The 15790-nt window shown below is 49.9% G+C and overlaps 1 protein-coding gene across 1 annotated transcript in view; it reads left to right on the top strand.

Annotated features, from left to right (window-relative positions):
* Positions 1–87: 87 nt before the first annotated feature.
* The window catches only part of LOC8026407 (transcription factor SPT20 homolog), a 22587-nt gene continuing 6884 nt past the window's right edge, over positions 88–15790 (top strand). Inside the window, exons 1-17 of the mRNA XM_029991502.4 lie at positions 88–355; positions 465–541; positions 616–680; positions 766–832; positions 1477–1632; positions 1700–1735; positions 2579–2617; positions 2681–2794; positions 3141–3337; positions 6345–6495; positions 6917–6970; positions 7380–7582; positions 8279–8311; positions 10219–10395; positions 11661–11695; positions 12221–12342; positions 13009–13125. Coding sequence (XP_029847362.2) covers positions 500–541; positions 616–680; positions 766–832; positions 1477–1632; positions 1700–1735; positions 2579–2617; positions 2681–2794; positions 3141–3337; positions 6345–6495; positions 6917–6970; positions 7380–7582; positions 8279–8311; positions 10219–10395; positions 11661–11695; positions 12221–12342; positions 13009–13125 — 1608 coding nt within the window. The 5' untranslated portion in view covers positions 88–355; positions 465–499. The remainder of the gene's footprint in view (positions 356–464; positions 542–615; positions 681–765; positions 833–1476; positions 1633–1699; positions 1736–2578; positions 2618–2680; positions 2795–3140; positions 3338–6344; positions 6496–6916; positions 6971–7379; positions 7583–8278; positions 8312–10218; positions 10396–11660; positions 11696–12220; positions 12343–13008; positions 13126–15790) is intronic.

Here is a 15790-nt window from a genome sequence, read left to right as displayed (position 1 = left end):
TTTTTAGTAACATTAGTCGTTTGTATTCTTCAGCAGGCGGAAAGTTTACATACGTGTTTTAGCGGGTTATCTAGTTTATGGTCTGACAACGTTTTCCAGTACGACTGTATTTTGTAGCAGCCGCAATGCCGTAGTTCCTGTTGATCGGCCAGGAAAGCGAAGAAGCAAGTGAAGGAATCGCTGAAAAAAAAGATGTGCGGATACTTTTACCGTTTGTACGGCTCCCGCTTATCCTACGGCCGCACGGAGTAAAACATCAGCGGCAACAACACGTACAAGCAATGTGCGGAAGGCGTCAGCCCGCCGATGACGTTTCTGACCGCGGCCTGTACTCTGTGGGTAAACAAATCTCCAGGTGAGCCTTTTTAAAACTGCTCCGTGACAGCATTGGGCCGATCGGTTTTCAAAATCAATCCCAACGGATCGTGATCCACCGGACACGTCAACGATGTTGTCTTTGGCAGATGCAGCTTGATGTGATCGCTGTCCTCCGGCCCAGATGTCGACGAACGCGCTCGCTGCCTGCTTGCAGCAGGCCAATGTAAGTCTTTCTTCGATTTCTTTTTTTTTTTTTTCCGCCGTCGATCAGAAAGTGATTTGGGATCGTTCTCGCAGCACCTGATCCAGACGGCGAGGCAGCAGCCGGGCAAACTGTGCCGCGACCAGCGCAAAGAGAAATGGTGAGTCGCCCCGATCACCTGCCCAAGTTTGCCTACGTCCATCTCTGTCCGCTGCGACTTAGCACGGCGTCTTCTTCGATCCCAGCCCGTCGTTGCAGCAGAGGCTCACCGACCTCTTCCTGTCGGAGTGCAGTTTCAACCCACGGAATAAGGTAAGGGGGCATCGTCTAATTGCAGGATTCTTCGTCAAACCGATTGCAACCTCATTCGTTTCAGTTTAGTAGGAATAGGAATCTTTGACACTCAGCTGAGACGCTGATAAAAAATAGCCGCAGTGGTGCTTTCCAAACTATGATCTTTCTAGAGTCGTAGCGAACAGCAGTGAAACAGCAGATGGTCCAGAGACTTACAAACAGCAACGACGGGGATCATAAACAACTGTCTGCTAATCCACCCATTTCCGGTTTGAGGGTTTTTCAGTATGAGGCTGCGTGGGTGTTGCATGAGCGATAACATACATTATCCTTAAATAAGGACGCTTGATCCTCTTAGCTGTATTGAGCTACGGTGACCTAGATTTAGCTCTCGAGACATCGCTTTTGTGCCTGTTCTGGCTTATCTTTCACCCTCAAGTTAGCGCAAAGAAGCTTCTCCCCTCTCCTTCCTACTGGCATCTTTTCTTCCCTCAAGTTTCCTACCCGGAAATCTTCAAACAAACTCTCCGACAGAGGGCGCCACCTCCGCTAAAAGAAAAGAACAACAGTGGAAACGATTGCACAATAAAAATACTGCCCAGCCGACCGCAAAAACAAATTCAAGACGGCTGCTTCGGGCGTCGCTTGCCTTCCTGATGCAGAGCCTGTACAGCGGTTCCCACCTCCTCAGCAAGCTTGTCTCCAAAGAGAAGCTCAACTGCCTGGTGCTGAACCTGTACCCGGGCAACGAGGGCTACTCCCTCATGCTCAAGACCAGGACAGGCACTGAGACAGAGACCGTGCGGCTGCCCTACGAGGTGAGGAGTGTCCCTGGGGGTAGTAGTTCCCATCCTAATGCCTTCTGCACTCTCTCTTTCTCTCCAGGAAGATGAGTTGCTACGCTACATCGACAATGAGGAGGTGAGTCTGCTAGCCGGTAAACTGTCGGTGTTGTCGGGCAAAGGGTCAGGTTGCTTTACCCGGCGACATTCAAACAAAGAATGGTAGAATTTAGCAGATAAAGTGAGGTCTGTTCCGAGACATAGAGTCAGGTGTAGTTTCTCTCAAAGGCATGCTTTTGTGGTCGCCCACAGTTAGCGAAACTCCAATGCAACTACACTTCACCTAAGGGTATGCAGATAAGAACAGAAAGACATGATTCTGGGGTCACCCACAGTTAGTGAAACTCCAATGCAACTACACTTCTCCTAAGGGTATGCAGATAAGAACAGATACCTCTTGTGATGGGATCTAGTGATTCGGATGATAGTTTTATTTGAGGCCACCGTTACAGGATGGCACAACCTTGTTCCACAGTTGAAGTTGTGGGGACGTCAGTGGCTGGGTGTGTGAACGCACTGCAGCTCTGAGCACGTAAAGCGAAAGTTTGTGCTGCAGAACCCAGGGATCGTGGGTTCAATTCCCATCTGGACGAGCATCATACAGGCATGCGGTTCTGTATCACTACTGAGTGATGCAAGGTAAAGACCTCAGGCTAGCGGTGGTACTGCACTGACTGAATTCTCAATTACAGCAAATAAACTAGACAACCACTGATGCTAAGGCTAACTTCCCGCGGTCTAAACAAACATACAACACAATTAAATGCTCGACCGTTGCACACTTGGTTTTGATGTTTGCACACTGGTTTTGTTTTACGTTATTGAACCTTACGTTAAAGGCACACTTCACATACTATCTGAACAAAGTAGTAAAAGAACCGACGAGGCTAAACAAGCTCCCATACTGTTCTGCCCGTTGCAGCTTGCTCCAGTTCTGGTGGACCTTCTGGAGCGATCTCAGGTGAGTGCGATGATCCACGGTGGTGTCGCGGGACGGGCGTCGCGAGGGTGCCACGCTGCGCAGGCCCCGGTGTTCTACAGCGGCTGCGTGATAGTCGAGGTGCGCGACCACCGAAGGTGTTCGTCGAGCCTGGGCACCCACGCCTGCCACCACGTGCTCCTGAAGCCCACCACCCAGGTAAGACGACCAACACCAGGTATGTGGACACGACTCCGAATAATCTGTGGCACCTGGTGTCAACTCACACATACACCTCCAATTTGTGTAAAAGTAAATTTTTTTCCACCTGAAATGGGACACAACTTGTGCCCTCTAGGCAACCGGCGTGTGATCTCGCAAGTACTGCAAGATCTTCGGCTTCAGTTATAAAGGCAGACTGGATGCATTTCCAGGGCAAGCCAATTGGTGGTGCCAGTGTGTTCCCTCGTCATAAGCAGTCCGTCAAACGCAGTCAATCACAATCGGACACAAATGTGCGAACCAGCCTCGAGGGTGCACGTCGTCTTGTGGCTGCCCTGTGCAGTCGGTGCTGTGCGACGTGGGCCTGCTGGTGTGCCAGGACGGCCAGGGCTGGAGCCTGGAGGACCGGGTGTCCCTGGAGGCGGCCCTCGTGCTGGCCACCTCCGAGCCCCTGTGCCTCGAGCCGTCCGTCGGCGTGGCCGTGCTCTCCAACTGGATGCAGCACCGCAAGGGGCGCCTCAGCTCGCACGCCGTGCACAGGTCGGCCGACACTGCCCCACTGGAGCATTCTTCTCCAGTTCGATATCCATAATTTTGTTTTGCACCAGTCCGAGCGCATTTGACACTATGATCCGACGGGACGGCGTTTCTCGGCCACCGATGATTAGGGGCCCCTTTCTGGATAGGCGAAGTGATGGGAGGGTGTATTAAATGATTACATTAACAAAAGAAAAATCAAAGAAAACTAAACGCGCGCGAGCTCGAAGCTCTGAAATGGAGATTAATCGACCGTTACTCACTTGGCACTCATGATTCGGTCTCTGTTTGTGGGACAGCCAGCATCCGTAATAAAATAATGTTTTTATTGCTCGGCTTGACCAACGGTTGAGGGCATCGGGGACCATAAGAAGGCCTTCGGGGGCCCCCATTTGAGAACCACTGCGGTGGGGCCAATCACGCGGCGCCAAAAGCGCATCGTCACGGCGCCCGTCGTCTTTGTGCGTCTGTTGTCACCGACTAAACTAATAGCACGCGGACAAAATGCGCAGGATTATGGGCAATTCACCGAATGCAATGGTCACGACGAGCGTCATGACGATGCACTTTTGGTGCCGCTTAATTGGGTTGGACTTAGTGTGAAACAGAGTAAAGTAATGACGTGCAGGTCATTTCTTGCAAACTCGCAGTTGTGGAAGATTCCCATGCTCCCAGCGAAACTTGCGTGCATATATCCTAGCCATTGTCAGAAGCTCCACGACCGCCGGTGCCTCGCGTGTGCCGAGGTGCACGGCGGCCAAGCATGTTGGCATGCTACCGCTCGGAGCGCTTTAAGTGAACACTCGCGTTTCCGAGCCCAGCGATCCTAGATTTGATTCCTGCCCCTGTCCTCTCGCATCTCAGCTAGGGCATTACCAGCATGCGATTGTGCATCGCTCCCGCGTGATGCACATTAAATACTCCAGGCTATGGTCACTGAGAGAAAGGGGCACTGGCAGCTCAAAATCAACATTTTTTTTTATTGTACCCGACGACTGAAAACCATGCCGAGACATCCCCATCAAAATTTGAAGCTAGGAAAGTATGTATTTGTAAAGAAATAAAAAAATATCTAAATGCCAAATTCGCAGCTCTCTCGCATGGCAGTGACGTCAAGACCATAGCCGTGCTCTCCTTACTTTTTTCTCCCGTCTCAGGACCGGAAGTACCCTGTTCTTCCCCCTCTCCGCAATCCTCTCGAAGATCACGCGCGCGCAGCTCTTTTGCGCCGAGTTGATCGGGGGTTCTAGCGGTTACCGTGCGCCGCCATGTTGCGAGAATGGATAAAAGGCGAGGAGACGGCAAGGGGCAACGGCCCATGTTGTCACTGATGCTTGTGGGTTCCACTTTTTTAAATTTCGAAAGAAAAGATGTAGGGCATTTGCAATTGCATCAAAAAGTATGATTCACGAATGCCGTTATTGAATGTTGTAGAAATGTACCTAGCTTACAAAGTTTCTAAATATCTGTGCCTACTACGTCATCGCCAAAGAAGCGAGGAGATTCCAGTGGGAGAGGAAAACACCAAAAATTAAAATGCCGCACAGAGGGTTTGGGAAATTTTTTTTTTTGCTGTGCAACCTTTTTTGGAGCGTTTACGAAAGCATTGTGAATCGTTGTAGACCACAAAGAAAAATGGCTTATTACGCTTATACTTCTCCATTCACGATTTGTCCTTCGGCATTCTTATCGGCTAGTGCCACAACCTCATTGGTTTCGGAGCAGTAATGAGATGCTCAAAACTTGCCATGCCTTATGTATCTTAAGCTTTTAGTGACATCAACACACTGTTTAGTACCAAGCCCACATGTTTTTCACACCAGGTGTGGGCACTAGGCTTGCGTAGAAACCAGGTTCGCATGAGATGAAACGTCGGCGCATGCAAAGTGCCGACAGCAGCGCGACCGCGATGCCGTGATGTCGGTGGGCTGCGCTGGTGTATAACAGTCATGTATAACAACGATGTATAACAACAATTTCTCGTCTACACTGGCAGGCCAACCTTACGCTTAACGAAACAAAAAACACAGCACGCAAGGCAAGGACTGGTAGAAAAACTACACAGGACAAGTGCCATACTCCTACAAGTCCTTGTCTTTTGCGTCGCGTTTCTTAAAGCAATATTTTTACCGGTGACACTTTGTAGGGATTTCGGTGTCGGCGTTTGTTGTCTGTCGTCGCTGCGGATGTGGAAAACTCCTTCTCTCCCCTCATGACACGAGGAAAGAGAAGTTGGGTGTTCTCATTGGCTGCACTGCGCGAAGAGAGGAGAGCCCCTACGACCCGCCAATAACGGTGCGACACGATGAAGTGTCGTCTGCTAACAATAACTTCAACAAGGGCATATTCAAACAATACTCGCGTTATACGAAATCCCACCTTTGCAGTATCCAGTTGCCACACGTAACGTTATAGGGCTTTAGAAACTTCCACCACATTCGATTTCACTATAACATCTCTACTTCTTGAACACAACTCGAAACACAAAATGTGTTCTGCCAGAACTAGTCGCCTTGCACCCTCTTCCCCATAGAGCTTTGCCTCGTTTTTCTGAATGCATCCATCCCCCTCTCCGCTCATTGCCGAACGTCAGCATTAACCCCTATCCTCACCTCTCATCAACACCGGAAAAACATGCGCCTTCGCTTGGGTCGGCGCAGGTTTTCACTTCAATGTGCGAAGAAGTAAGAACGATAGCTCTGGCACCTTTGTGCAGTGTGGGCAAAATGGTGTCGTGTAGCATATTCAGGGTGCTCAGGTATGTGCCGACACCATCTTGCCCACATTGTGCGAACGTGCTAAAGCTATCGCTTTAACTTCTTTGCACATTGTGGGTGAAAACGGCACCCTTTATTCATTATCCGTAACCAACTAGCCTGCCTGTTGATTTTAAGTAGTCCTCACGCTGCCTGAACATTATTGTCCGATTTGCTCATTTTTTCACTCCTCCCACAGTGTAGCAAAAGCAGTTGAATGTTCAGCTTTCGTTGGTCCTGTCCCTCGCTGACAGGATGGCCCGGCGGCAGGGCCAGGTGGCGCTAAACCGGCGCCGCAAGCTGGAGCGGTGCGCCGCCCCGGCCTGCCTGAGGGCGCACGACTTCATCAGCCAGTACCGCAAGAGGGTGCCTCTCAGGGCCACTGCGTCCTCTTCAAACAAGCAGGTAGGACGCACAAACCGCATTTTCGGGGCTCCCTGCGAATACCGTCTGCTGCAAGTTAAGAATAGCGGGACAAGTTCCTCCCACAAAGCTCTCTGCTTGCTGTGGTTTGTGGTTTCCTCATTCCAGCATTAGCTCTGCTAAAGTGGAAAGAGTGCAGGGCTTTGTTGGTGGAACTTAGTCCTCTTTTCTTATTCTGAAACAGACCAAGGTGAGTGCCTCTCCCGGGTGGCTTTGCCCTCATGCGGTGGTCACTTATGGGGTTTGCCGGAGGAGGCTACATTGCCGCATTCGTGTCCGGCCACGTACAGTGGCCTCGGCTGCCCGTCGAGATTTTCATGTATTGCTCTGCCTCTAACGAATGCTTGACTTAGGTTACTTTATACTGCAAGCGTGTGGCATTGCGTGTCTTCTCTCGTTTCAGGCGGACGTCTGGAAACAGAAGAGGGCCACCATGCCGGTGCCGCAAAAGATCGAGGTGGGTGCCTCTCCCCCCGGGAGTTCTCGGCACCTTTGTCGGTCCAACTTTAGAGTTTTCTTAAAGTATGTTACTGCTAAGCGCCCAGCTTTGCTAAGGATCCCGCAGATTCGCTCGCACGCTAGTCCTCGGATCACCCAATCCATGGTGGAGCAACCCGTTTTTTTACGCGCCTTTAAATGTAAACATCTTCGACAGAGATCCATCCGGTTAGGAATAAACTAACCAAGACCCAAAACTCTGGCCAAAGTTTTACGCTCCACTCTATATCCACCATTTCAGAGGCCTCTTATGCGTGATGCTAGTGTATTCATCCAAAGCACGTGTATGGTACCACTTTCGAGACAACGCTTCCTAGACGCAACAGTTCGTCGGGCTCTCGCGCACCGACCATTCTCGACCTGCCCAGGTGGAGAGGCTGGCGAGCGTGCGGGAGCGCCCCGAGCCCACGTCGGACCCGACGCCCGTGGTGGTGCAAGAGTACCTGCTGGAGACCGAGCAGGCATCGGGCAAGCTCACCCAGGTCACCATCCTGCAGAGGCCCACCGACGAGCAGTTCTTCGGCAAGCTCTATGTCGACCGCGACGGCCACAGCCGGGGCACCAGCTGCGAGTGCGTACCCCCTCTTCCCCGCGCACTCCTCCGACAAACCAATAACAACGGCGGGGACGAGTTTCGGTCGTCCCGCCTCCGGAGCGAGCTTCCCACCCTCTATGGTGCTTCGGCGTCTCGTGATCCTCGAGCCGGCATGCGCGGCGGAAGGCACCGAGCGCGTGCCGGATGCCGAACATCGGAAAGAAACGCCCTGCCGTTCCCATTGACATTGCAAACTTCATGTATGTGTGCTCCAAACCAGTCCAAGGGCAGCGCATCTACCAGGGCACTAATGCTAACGCATTAATAAATATATATATGGCAGCAAAAGTGGTAAGATTGCTGCGACCCAAATTGGTGGACATGCAAATTGGACATGCACATATTGCAGTAGTTCGACTGCCTATCTGAAAATTTATGCGCAGTGTTTATTTTTAAGCTTGGTCAGTGACTACATTCCATTCACCCTTCAGTTTACAGGGCAACAAAAACTACAGGTACAAGATTGCAGTTTTGGAACGTGCTTTCCGTAACCAGTGCACACCCTATAAAGGCACGTTTCAGAGGCATACTCGCCCTTGTCGCCTTTGTTGTTACGTGAACGAAGTATGGTGTTGCATGCGACTTCTACAAAATCAGAATGCTTGTTTTAATGTGGCACGATACGTGAAAAGAGTGTGAAGATTGTTTTTCTTTCCCCCCCTTTTCCTACAGGTTCAATCTTGGCAGTCAAGATAATGTGAACAGGTCAGTCTCATTTGACCGATGGTCAATCAATAGGCTGCCTTGTAGTTGGTTGTGTTTGCCAACGAGGGATGTGATTTAGGAGCATTAGGCGTGCCAAAAAAATTATAGTCAGCTGACAACTTGACAAGCACAGGGCAGAGCACATCCTGAGCATCTTATTATTACTCTTCAGCCAATGGGATCGTGGCATTAGCCAATGTTGACGAACGAAGTAAGGAGCATGAGCCCTGCATTTCTTTACTTGTCAGTCAGGTTAAAAAGGTGTCCACCTTAGCATATTTGATGGGCTTTACAGCGATCCAGGTTTGGACCTTCGAAATGGGAGGACACTGTTTTTCGACCACTGCTAATTGTGGGGAGCTATTATTTATTTATTTATTTATTTATTTCAAATACTGCCAACCCTTGCGGGTTATAGCAGGAGTGGATACAGTAATATATCAAACAAAATACAGGTGACACAAGAAATTATACATAGAACAATCATTCTCACAGGTGCAACTACTCGTCAGTAAACCAGTTCATCAACTTTTCTTCAAATTCTTCAACAGACGTGACGTCCGAAAAAACACTTGGGGGTAATCTGTTCCATTCTTCTATTGTTTTCACAAGAAACGAATATTTAAAAATGTCAATATTGGGCATAAATGGGTCAACTGACCATTCATTGTTTAGTCGTCGAGACCGTCTTCCAGGAGATCTGATATAAGTTTGCGTGTCAATACGAAGATATTTAAAATACAACAAATAAAAAAACTTCAGCCGCGCAATTCTTCGTCTTGACGCTAAGGACGATAATTGGGCTTCCCTCAACAATGCCGAAACAGACTCATGTCTATCGTATTTAGAAAAGATAAACCTGGCTGCTAGCCTTTGAATGCGCTCCACTTTATCTATTTGAGTTTGTGCGTAGGGGTCCCATATTATCGATGCATACTCCAATGTCGGGCGCACTAGAGTTTTATAAACGTTGGCACGGATATCGGAGTTCGTCCCTCTTAGAGATCGCCTCATAAAGCTAAACACTTTTCAAACATTATATTGTAGCAGAAAAGTGAGAAGTGGTTTTCTCCAAGGAAGACGGTTATAGGTCGAATTCCACCTCGCAAACATTCGACGCAGTATACCTCTCGTATCATAGATTGTGTTTTAGAACCCTGCTCTGAATTTTGAAAAACATTTGCCGTTGGCAAGTGCCGACGGTGTGCACGTATCAGGACTATGCTCCATCTCACCATACCTTGGCAAACAGCAAAGGCTACGGCTACGGGTGCTCCGCCCATCCCCGGGGTTACATGATTATCTCCAAATTGTGAATGTGTGCTTGCTCGGGATTTTACGATACAGGGGGTATTCACTGGGTGCCATATTTGAGGGCTATGTTTAGAGCGCACGTTCAGAACGAGCTCACATTAACAGCCTGCTAAGACCGGCAATCTTGATGCTGCGGAATGCATGTTGCAAAAGAACTGTGGAAGCTCGCCATGAGCACGCGCTCAGCAGCCAGGCGCACAAATATGGCCACTAGTGAATGCCTGCTATACTCTACCTCGCTAGTTGCATGCAGTGCCGTCAAAGCCATGGGTATGGGAGAGAGGTCGGCCACTTTTGTATGAATATTGAGTGGCGAGCTAATCTCCTAGGGGAAGAAAAGCGACATCTGGGACAGACTAAAGAAGGTTCAAGTAAGAGGGGAGTTCCTCTTTCCCCTCTTCTCAAACTTTTTAGGATACGCTCTTGCCCCAGTACCATTGATAATGGCAGTCACATGCTTCGCCTCAATCGTTCCGACTCGCTCGAAGGGGCCTTAGCGTATGCTCTAGGCCAAGTTGCGTTAGAATGAAGTCTAAAGACGTGCCAATCACGGAGGCCCCGGTTGAGAAGGTTGAGATGTCGCCCCCTTGCAGATACCTGAACCAGTTCCGGGAGATCTTCACAGAGGAGGGGCGCAAGCCGGTCAAGATCACCCATCTGGTGCCCGGTCAGGCCCCCGTCGTGAAGCACACCCATGGTGCGCCGCCACCTGACCTGCCCTGCGAGGCCACGGACGCACCGCAGCAGCAAGCCCCCAAAGTTGCACACAGGTCAAACCACGCCCCTGTCATGCCGCTTTCATTCTTTTGGTTTCTGCTGGTGGGCATACTTAATTCTCAATGGAATACCTGTTCTGGAGGTACTTCCAGTGTCGGTATGAGCTGGCAAAGTTGAGTGCTTACACCCTTAAAAGGGGTTAAAAGCCACTTGTGGTGCCTTTGGCATGCTGAGGTATGAAATCAACTGCCACACTGAGATAGTAGGAAATGTGTGTCAATTTCAACCCCCGTTTTAACATCTTAATCTACCCGAGGTTCTTTGCGTGGCTCTTGCGCCGGCCCGGCCCAATCACCACTGGGCCAGCTCGTATTGCCGCAGCTTGTACCTTCAAAGCTACGAGACGGTTGATGTTTTACCATGCTAATACGAATGCATTCTTTTATTTGTTTCTCACTTGCACTTCTGAAGAGTGGAACCACCTCCCCCGCCAAAATGCAAGCATCTGTGACCCAACTGCTGTCAAAAATGCCCTTTCTTACTTTTGGTTTTGCCTCCATCTTCTTTACTTTATATGTACCAATCCCGAGAAGTAATGCCATGTGGCCTTAAGGGTAAATAAATAAATAAACACGTTTTTAGAAGCCACAGGGGTGATTATCTATGAATGCGATAGCATTGATCATTGCACACCGTCAAATTTAGCGGGCAAACTGAATTGGTGCATAGGTTGTGACAAAAAAATTTCTGCCAAATTTAGCGGGGAAACTCACTGTTTAGCGTCGTCCTAGAGGACGACACTAAATCTTTGTCATCCATGAGATCACCCTAGAGGTTGTCCTTGAGGTCGTCCTAGGCAACGTCGAGGATGGCGTCGAGGACGACATCTAGAACAACCTCAAAGACAGCCTCTAAGACAAGCTCTAGGAAGACCTCAAGGACGACGTCTAGGAGAACCTCAAGGATGACGTCTAGGATAACCTCTAGGACGACGTCGAGGTCATCGGGTATTTCAAAGAGGGTGCAAATGTGAAGAAGTGCGTACTCCGGCTTCAGATACGTACGGCGCAATGGGGTGCAAGAACAGTGAGCTCCAATGATCTACTGTGCACACCTACTGTGCATTAGGAGACCAGACACCAGATAGACAGAAATCTGTGATGAGTAGCTTAATAATGCTACTGCATTAAAATAAGAACCAGCACTAAGGTCGTAGTACGTGTAGCTGGGTTACAGCAAATGGGGGAAAGGGCAAAGTTGTGTGGAACAGGGCGAGTGACACTGCCTGTTCACTGACAACAGTTTTATTCCCCTCCAGGAGGGACTCTCAGGGTGCCTCAGTGGGCCACACAGGTCAGTTGATCTTCAGTTGGTTAATTAATTGACTGATTGATTACGGTTTAATGGTGCAAGGGCTGCCGAGGCCAAGATGTGCCAATTTTCAGTTGGATGTTAAGATCTTCCAAGGGGGATTTGTCCAACCATGCCTCCACCACGCCGATTAAGATACTTTGCAATCAAAGTTGGGTAGCATGTTCAGGCAGTTCTCTAGACCACAAAGTCTCAAGCCGTGTTCCTAGGAACCCGGGGGGTTGCCTAAAATCCCGCGTTTCCTCTGTCATTTCTGCCCTAAATAAACTGTTCTTGTTGGAGGACCTTAGCAATCTGTGGACACGTAACTATGTTTGAAACACTGCCTGCTATGTGCATTATTGCTTACAAGGTCCATAGGCTTCTGCTCTGCTTTACTCCATCAGTGCCAAGACCAGAACGAGTTCCTAAGCTTTTCATCAAGGAAGACGGTCGTTTCTCGAGATAAAAGAAGTCTGAAAGCCCTTGCTTAGACCTTTCTGCTTTGTCCTGGAATGCCTCTTGCAGCCGCCGCCACATTGTGTGCCAAAGAGCCCAAGCCCCCCGTGAGCATAGCAGCCCAGCCGTCCGAAGTGGTTAGCCTGCCAAACCTCGGCCTCACCGCTCAGAACATGGGCCTGCACAACCTGGTGAGCCCTGCCAACCGCTCGGCGGTCTCGTGACGGCTTGCAGTGGACACCCCCGCAGCAGTCGAAGATACTGCGCGGAGTTTCAACAAGTTTACGGCGTTGAAACCTGGCCAACAAAAAGGTCGCTCGGGAAATGACGAATTTTTCCAAACCGAAACCGGACCAGTTTCGGTACCGCTACAACGCCTGGAACGCGTCTCCGACCGTTGCTTTTTTCGTTTTATCCCACCCACGCATCGAAAGTGGTCCGGAAGTGCGACGATTTGGGTTACAGGAGCTGGAGTACCGTGCTGTCGGCCGCCGCGATCCTGTCAATGTCACAGCGGCAGTGGTGGATCCAGCAGACGCCTGTTCTGCTGCAGGTCCCTTTCTTCAGCTTGAAAGTTCATGAAATCTTTGCCTGCCAGGAGCCAAGACGACGGCAACGCTGTGTTTGCTCCTGCTTTTTGCCGGGGCTTCTACGACCAAACACCAAAGCCGCGGCGTCCGACATTCTGCTTTGCCGCTTAAGCGACGTCGTTTGTTGCCACTTGGGGACCACTGTCGATGCTAAACACACCAGTCGGAGACGCGCTCCAAGCACCACAGTACTACCAGACAGATGGCATCGAAGCCGGCCTTCCCACCAGTCTCCGAAAAGTGCCGCGTCACCTTGCGCCCACGCAGGTGTCCCTGGCCGGCGTGAACCTGTCCTCGGGGCTGCCCGTGCCCATTTCGCTGACCATGGTGCCCGTGACCCAGTCTAGCGTCCTGGTTGGGACGGCCGGCTCCCTGCACGCGCAGGTGCACAAACGTCTCCGACATTTTTATCCGCTAAGGCACGATCCAAACCAACGCGTTTTTGTGCGCTCATAGGCCGTGCGGCTCCTGGAAATTGCGTATTTCGTGACGTCGCGCTGGTTCCTCGCGCCTTCCGGGAGCGCATAAGAAAGCTTCAACTTTTTCTGAAGGCGCACGAAAACGCGCTGTGACATAGTAGGGTGCTTCTGCCACCGGCCAATCGGTGGAGGGCACTAGTTTGGGCTCCACGTTTCTTCGCCGTCTGGCGCAGATGCTCTCCGCTCGCCCAAAGCCGCACCGTCCTAACCAACAGATATGGTTGTGACTCGGAAAGCGCACCGGAAAAAGCAGAAACGTCACGAAATATGCAATTTCCGGGAATCGCACAGCCTACGTGGCACAAAAACGAGTTGCTTTGGACCGCACTTTAGCTGGAGCGAGTAGGCAGCCAGAAAAGTGGGTGTCATATTACTGTAGGCTCTTTTTAAAATTCACTATCATCTGGCGGCTCGAAAAGCAGTTTCAGTTTCGACAGACTAATGGCGTTCATGAAATCTATTTTATCAGGCACCGTCACTTTCGCACGTCGGTGGTGGATTACAATCGGTTCTTCGATCAGCTGATTGCTTTTTCTTAGTTTGTTTCAGTTCCAATGGTGGGAACGTAAGAACTGACCAGTGCAAAGTGGCAACCTAAAAGCCCCTCGATTAAATTTCCACCATCAAAAGGCTTTAGTGCCAAACTTGCTTCGAGAGATTAATTTACAATACTCCAAAATAAACGCTTACACAGCCATTGAATCTAATTTGTGTGTCGTGTCATCCCGACGCCTCGAGCATACAGGCTCCATATATCCTCCACTTGGTAGTACTTTCAACTTCTCCCTTCATGAGCTTCAAGAAAGCCAACATTAGTTTTGTGCAAGTGCTATATTCCGAGATGATGATAGTGATCAAAGTTCCCAGACTGAATTTCCAAAAGGGTCTAAAGGCCCGTTCACACTTTTGCGACCGAGTACGACTAAGAGGGACGAGATCTCTTAAAACTTCTTAAATGTTTTAGAATGAGGGAACAGACTGGCATTGTGGCGCCATCTATGCGGTGACCCTGGAACTGCATTTCACAAGAGCGAAGGTTTTGCGGGATTTCCGAGGTCAAATGTGCGTAATACCCATAGAAAGGCTCGTTTATAACATTGACAAAAGTTTTTCGAGCCAAGAAAGAAAGGATAATGCGCGATAAATAAAAAAAAAATATGCCGGACCGCCGAGTTTACACTGCTTCCCAATAGATGGCGCCAGTGTGTTCTCTGGTTTAAGAAGTTTTAAGGAACCCAGGTTTAAGAGGTCGCAAGAGTGTGAACGGGCCTTCAGACCCTTTTTTGAGAACCCCATTGAGCAACGTTGGCGGCCGCCATGAAGTAAAACTAACTAGCGCAGCTGGGGACAGAGAAAAATTGAGACTCCCTCCCACATGGCTCTGGCCCAACGTCCCAACCCCGTTTCTCAGTGGGTCCAGTGTTGGGGTAGGGCAGATGAGTAGGTTTGATCAAAGGAAAATTGACGACTCTTCTCACCGGCAGGTGATAATCTTAGTTGTTTTTGGGGGCCCGATCCCCCAAAGGCCATCCTGGCGATGTCCCGCACTGCCTGGTGATAGTTACAAAAATGCAGAGGGGAAGCAAATTGGTTCAGGTGGGCGAGGGGAGGGGTAATACTTTTGGTTTCTAGGCTAGGTGGCGCAAGCTCCCGCCCTTTATAAAGGGTACAGCCATCAGCATCCGTCCATCCATTCACTGGGCAGAAAACGTGCGATCAAATCTGAGTCCTCGCTCAACACCAAACATTCTCGACACGAGCGGGGTCAAGTTCACGCCGAACGTTGGTGGAGCTCTCGTGTCCGTTACAAGCTCAGAGTGCATGCCCAAACAATGCTAAACTCGGATAATTGGCGCAGCAGCTACTGGAAGGCGCACACTTTTGAAGGGGGTCTATTGTGTCAAGATTTAACATGAATGAAGTTCGAGTAACACCAGAAAAAGAAAACTAGCGGGGCTGCAGAGAACCTGATCTCCTGTTGGAACTTCACGAAATCCTTAATTTCCTCTACCTGCAAGCATCGGCCTGTGGTTACCGCAACTCAATCTCGCTTTAGGGATTCCAAGTCTGCGTCACGCACGAGCACTGCCGGTTTGCACATGCTATGCCACTGGCTTAATTGAGAAGCATTCCAAGAGGACGTTTTAGAGCCGTTGACGAGATTAAAATGCAGAGGAGGTCTTCTTCGGTATCTTGACTGTATCACAAAGTAGCCGTTTAGACCTCTTGGGGTTATAGACAACCATTTCTTGTAGGAAGTGCATACATTTGATTTGATTTCTCCAATGCTGCAAAACCTTTGCTCTGGAGAAATGAAGTTCCAGTGCCACACTATAGATGGCGCCACTGTGTTTCCTTGTCGTAAGAGATCACAAGAACTCGGTTCTAACCAAACGGGCCTTGAAGCTCACACTAGAAGCTCATGCTTGGAGCTCGCACTTTGAGCCAACGCTTGAAGCTCACGTTTGAAGCTAATGTTTGAAGGTCACGCTTAAAGCTCACGACGGTGCAGAGACTAGGATGCTGGCGGGCGGACAGTGGAAGCCCAGTCTGCCCGATTCCGATATCGG

The sequence above is a fragment of the Ixodes scapularis genome, unplaced genomic scaffold (assembly GCF_016920785.2).
Source record: "Ixodes scapularis isolate PalLabHiFi unplaced genomic scaffold, ASM1692078v2 PGA_scaffold13__105_contigs__length_92229423, whole genome shotgun sequence".
NCBI classification, from domain to species: domain Eukaryota; kingdom Metazoa; phylum Arthropoda; class Arachnida; order Ixodida; family Ixodidae; genus Ixodes; species Ixodes scapularis.
This window is presented reverse-complemented; position numbering and strand designations above follow the sequence as displayed.